General features: G+C 47.4%; 1 protein-coding gene across 6 annotated transcripts in view; it reads left to right on the plus strand.

Moving 5' to 3' along the window:
• The window catches only part of LOC122544179, a 55,438-nt gene extending 51,381 nt beyond the window's left edge, over positions 1 to 4,057 (plus strand). For 3 of the 6 annotated variants that reach the window (XM_043683214.1, XM_043683216.1, XM_043683215.1), the window contains exons 16-18: positions 470 to 507; positions 1,508 to 1,588; positions 1,772 to 2,145. In XM_043683214.1, the coding sequence (XP_043539149.1) occupies positions 470 to 507; positions 1,508 to 1,588; positions 1,772 to 1,885 (233 nt within the window). In that variant the 3' untranslated portion in view covers positions 1,886 to 2,145. Of the gene's footprint in view, positions 1 to 469; positions 508 to 1,507; positions 1,589 to 1,771; positions 2,146 to 3,741 lie in introns of those variants that run through there. The other 3 variants (XM_043683217.1, XM_043683219.1, XM_043683218.1) reach the window with 3 other exon arrangements.
• The last annotated feature ends 1,141 nt before the right edge of the window (positions 4,058 to 5,198 follow it).

Below are 5,198 nucleotides of genomic sequence, written 5' to 3' on the forward strand. Positions count from 1 at the left end.
TGACCTCTCCGTCCCCACCCCACTCCGGCCTATCACCCTCACCTTGACCTCCCTCCACCTATCGCAATTCCAACGCCCCTCCCCCAAGTCCCTCCTCCCTACCTTTTATCTTAGCCTGCTGGACACACTTTCCTCATTCCTGAAGAAGGGCTTATGCCCGAAACGTCGATTCTCCTGTTCTCTGGATTAACAGCCAAGCAATAATACCAGTAGGCCATCATCTCCCCTTAAAAAGACATGAGGGAGGAAGGATGGAAGGTCATATTGAGATGGATTACAGTGGAGGTGCACTTGGGTGAAGCCTGAAAACTGGGACTGCTCTGAATCTCATGGAGCTGTGCTGAAATCTCCTACACGAGGGAGAGAAAAGGCACATTTGTGTACAATAAATTTTCCTCAGTATCAGATGCTGTCAGTTATATTCAGAGACTAAAAAGCTTGGCCTTAGTGTTTAATCTTTGTTTTGCAGAAACTGTTAACCTTGGAAAAGGTCCACCTGCCTCCAAGGTAGGAGCTTAAAGTTGTGATATAATCTGCAGAAGATTTGTTAAGTTGGCAAAGGACACTGGTGTCAGTCTATTTTTACAGCAAGCCTAGTTATCTTTACCCATGTTCCATGATCCTCTTTGATATGTTGAGGGGTACCGACACAATTGACTGCGGTGAGGCCTAAGGTTAGACCAATCCTGGGTGGACATTCTGTGTTCCTGATATTGCTCCCATCTTGCTGCCAAGCTTCATAACGTCCCTTAAGCAGGAGTAAAGCAAGGAGTGCGGAACAGGTAGACAATAAGACTGTAAGAAATAGGAGCAGCCAGAGGCCATTCGGCCCCTCAATCCTGCACCACCATTCAAATGGATCATTGGCTGGTCACGTACACTCTCCTGCCCTTTCCCCACAACCCTTAATGATCCAAGTGAGTAAGAATCTATATAATGTATAGGGAGGGAAACTGCCATCATTACCTGGTCTGGCCCACATGTGACTCCAGCCCCATAGTAATATGGTTGACTCTTAACTGCCCTCTGGGTAATTAGGGATGGGCAATAAATACTGGTCTAGCCAGCCACGCCCACGTCCCCATAATGAATAAAAATACCTCAGCCTTAAACATGCAGACATACTCTGCACCCACAGCTCTCTGCAACACGGAGTTCCAAAGATTCACAACCATCTGAGAGAAGACGTTCCTCCTCATCTCAGTCTTAAACTTGCGTCCATTTATTCTGGGACTGTGCCTTCTGGTCCTAGACTCTCTCCTGATGGGAAATAGTACTTACCCTGGAAAAGCCCCTTAAGAATCCTATGTATGGTTCAATGAGATCACCTCTCATTCTTCCCAATTCCAATGGGTAGAGCTCTCATCTGTTTAATCTTTGCTGACAAGATCCAACTGATCAAGAATCTAGTTAATCTATAGGGAAAGAAACTGTCATCCTGACCTGGTCTGGCCCACTTGTGACTGCAGACCCACAGTAATATGGTTGACTCTTAACTGTCCTCTAGGTAACCACAAGACAATCCCTCCATACCTGGGATCATCCGAGTGAACTCAGTGAGGTAGCTCAGTGTTCAGCAGGAAAGGGGGTAAGTGTAATGCATGAATTTCAGTCTTGTATCAGCACGGATGGACTGATTTCATGTTGCCTGTTTAGCAATAGAATGTACACAGTGTGACAGGGGGTGGTGTAACAGTGTCTGTGGGATTTTGAATTGAGTTGCCGGATCTTTGATGATAGTCCAGGTAATATTAATCCATTTACTTTTCAGCTGAGTGAACTTCCCTGTCATTATGTCGACCTGCAACATCCAGACACTGGCTCCAAATCCAGCGATGTAATTCCCACCAAGCATGCACCCCAATATACTTCTCTGAAATTCTAACCACTGGGATGTCTTCACCAGACCCTGTTTGTGTATTATCTCTGTTGCACCTCTCACTTTGGAAATTTGCATGATACTCCAGGACCATTTCTGATACGTGGATGTCATCAGAATTCCTTCACCTGCCTCTGCCAGATTCTTGCCCGAGCCATGAATACCCGCGCCCTCTCTCTCTCTCTCCTATTTATGGAGTGTGAAAGCCAGCCATTTGGCCCATCGAGTCCACACTGACCCTCTGAAGAGCATCCCATTCAGACCCACTCCGCTACATTTCCGGTGGCTAATCCATCTAATCTACACATCCCTGGATACCATTGGCAGTTTAGCACGGCCAATCCACCTGACCGGCATGTGTATGGACCATCAGAGGAAACTCACACAAACAGAGGAAGACTCCTGCACACAATCCATGTTTGTTGGCTTCTTTAAAAAAGAATCCACAGAAATTGCTGGAGAAACTCAGTGAGTCAGGCAGCAACGGTCAGGAGATAACAAAATTTTGAATCCAGTGGCTCCTCATTGTCTCCGGACTCCTTTCCCGACCTCTCACTTTGGCACACACTCCTTAAGGCTTGTCAATTGATCCCAATTTGTGGAAGGTCCCTGACAAAATGAGTTTCTGTCTGAGTTTTAAAATAAAACCCACATGACCCACATGAGGGTTACCTCAAACTACAACAGGATCTTGACCAGATGGGCCAATGGGCTGAGAAGTGGCAGATGGAGTTTAATTCAGATAAATGCGAGGTGCTGATTTTGGGAAAGCAAATCTTAGCAGGACTTATACACTTAATGGTAAGGTCCAAGGGGGTGTTGCTGAACAAAGAGACCTTGGAGTGCAGGTTCATAGCTTCTTGAAAGTGGAGTCGCAGGTAGATAGGATAGTGAAGAAGGTGTTTGGTATGCTTTCCTTTATTGGTCAGAGTATTGAGTACAGGAGCTGGGAGGTCATGTTGCGGTTGTACAGGACATTGGTTAGGCCACTGTTGGAATATTGCGTGCAATTCTGGTCTCCTTTCTATCGGAAAGATGTTGTGAAACTTGAAAGGGTTCAGAAAAGATTTACAAGGATGTTGCCGGGTTGGAGGATCTGGTGTATGGAATGAGCTGCCAGAGGATGTGGTGGAGGCTGGTACAATTGCAACATTTAAGAGGCATTTCGATGGGTATATGAATAGGAAGGGTTTGGAGGGATATGGGCCGGGTGCTGGCAGGTGGGACTGGATTGGGTTGGGATATCTGGTCGGCATGGACGGGTTGGACCGAAGCATGTTTCCGTGCTGTACATCTCTGTGACTCTGTGACTCTATGACATCCCAAAGCAATTTCTGGTTGATCAGGGATGACATGTGCCTTGAACCTGAAACGTGGCACGTTTGGGGAATGCCCCTGCCACACTGAGTGAGACCATTTCCTGGTCAGGGAGACAGATCAGATATTGTTGGATGCAAATCGATGTGTGTTTTTAGCTCTTTATTGACCAATTCCAGCAACAGTAGCAGATGGAGGGAAACCTCCATGAAATGGCTCTTGTCCTCCAAGCGGGTAGTGTTGGGAATTGCAGGGTTTCTGATGAGCAGCAGAGGGCGCTTGTGGCTCATCAACTTCTCATTGATCTGCAGTACACCAGCTCTGCCGTGTAGTTGCAAACCCTCCCCTCCTGCTGGGATTTATGGAAATTCTCTTCATGAATATTTAGATTAGATTCTAATTAGGGAATCTCCTACAGTATGGAAACAGGCCCTTCAGACCAACAAATCCACACCGACTCTCTGAAGACTAACACATGCAGGCTCATTTCCCTACCCTATATTTACCCCAACTAATGCACCTAACACTGTGTGTTGATTCACCAGGATTGTGGGAGGAAACTGCAGCACCCAGAGGAAACCCCACACAGACACGGGGAGAATGTGCAAACTCCACACAGACAGTTGCCCTGAGGTGGGAATCGAACCCGGGTTCCTGACGCTGCGAGGCAGCAGTGCGAACCACTGAGCCACCGTGCCACCCCCAAGTTTAATGCCCGGTTTCACTAGGTGACCCCCAAAAAATGGCCAAATAAAAGGAACAAACTGGAAGAAGGTGTACCCACAATTGGGTAAAACTCAAAGCTTGCGGGTTCATTGTGTAAAAAATCTTGTGTTAATCTGTGGAATAAAAGTGTGTTCATTTGGGTAAAAAATTTGAATCAATCTGTGCAAAACTCTTTAATTTGAGAAAAAGCCTGTGCAGATCTGGGCAAAAATGTGGTATCCGTTTGTACAAAGAATGTGGGTTAAGTTGTGTAAATGTCTTGTGTCAGTTTGTGTTGTGAGTGTGTGCCCAGGGGCTGCCCAGGGTTTGAATCTGCAGCTTTGTGTCTGTGTGTATTCCCAGGCTGGGTCCAGTGACAGGAGATGGAGATAAGGACAGGGACAGAGTGGGACAGCCCTGGTCTAAACCTGCTGCTTTCTCCCAGGCACCCCCCAAATCCACAAAGATGACGGTTGGTGTGTTCCATACCTGTGACCTGTGGGAGGTGTGTTCCAGGTAATGGAGCTGGGAGCTGACTGGATGAGCTGGGAGTTGGGAGGAAATGGGATTTGAGTGACAGACATGGGTGGGGGGAGGTACTTAAACCTGGCTTAGGCTGCCATGAGCCTTTTACCATGTGGAGTGACCAAGGGTGGGTATTAGGGTGTTACTGTCTCTCTTGCTCTGTCTGTGAGTGAGAATGTGGGTTGTGTTTGAATGTCATCCTGTTTTGGATCTTAGAAGCTTCCCCAAAGCAGGCTCTGTCCCTGATGGGGGACACATGCACAGAGAGAGAGAGAGAGACCATGGAGAGGGAGCTGGGACCTGCTGGAATAGTGAAGATGGTCTCCTTCCCCTCTCCATGTCTCTCCTTGCCTCATCTTTGTCTCTACCTCTCTTTTCCCTTCCATCTCTCTTTCATTTCTCGTGTCTATCTCTGTTCACTATCTCTCTCTGTGTCTGTCTGTCTGTCTTTTTCTGTGTTGTGTGTGTGTGTGTGTCTCTCTCTCTCTGTGTTCTGTGTGTGTCTCTGTATGTTCTGTGCGTGTCTCTGTGTCTGTGTGTCTCTCTCTCTCTTTGTGTCTGTGTGTATGTGTGTCTCTCTCTCTGTCTCCCCCTCACTGTGTGTGTGTGTCTCTCTCTCTGTCTCCCCCTCACTCTGTGTGTGTGTGTGTGTGTGTCTCTCTCTCTGTCTCCCCCTCATTGTGTGTGTGTCTCTCTCTCTGTCTCCCCCTGACACCCCCATGTGTCTGTCTCTCTCTCTCTCTTTGTCTCCCCCTGCCACTCCCATGTGTGT

This window comes from Chiloscyllium plagiosum, chromosome 47 (genome assembly GCF_004010195.1).
Source record: "Chiloscyllium plagiosum isolate BGI_BamShark_2017 chromosome 47, ASM401019v2, whole genome shotgun sequence".
NCBI classification, from domain to species: Eukaryota; Metazoa; Chordata; class Chondrichthyes; order Orectolobiformes; family Hemiscylliidae; genus Chiloscyllium; species Chiloscyllium plagiosum.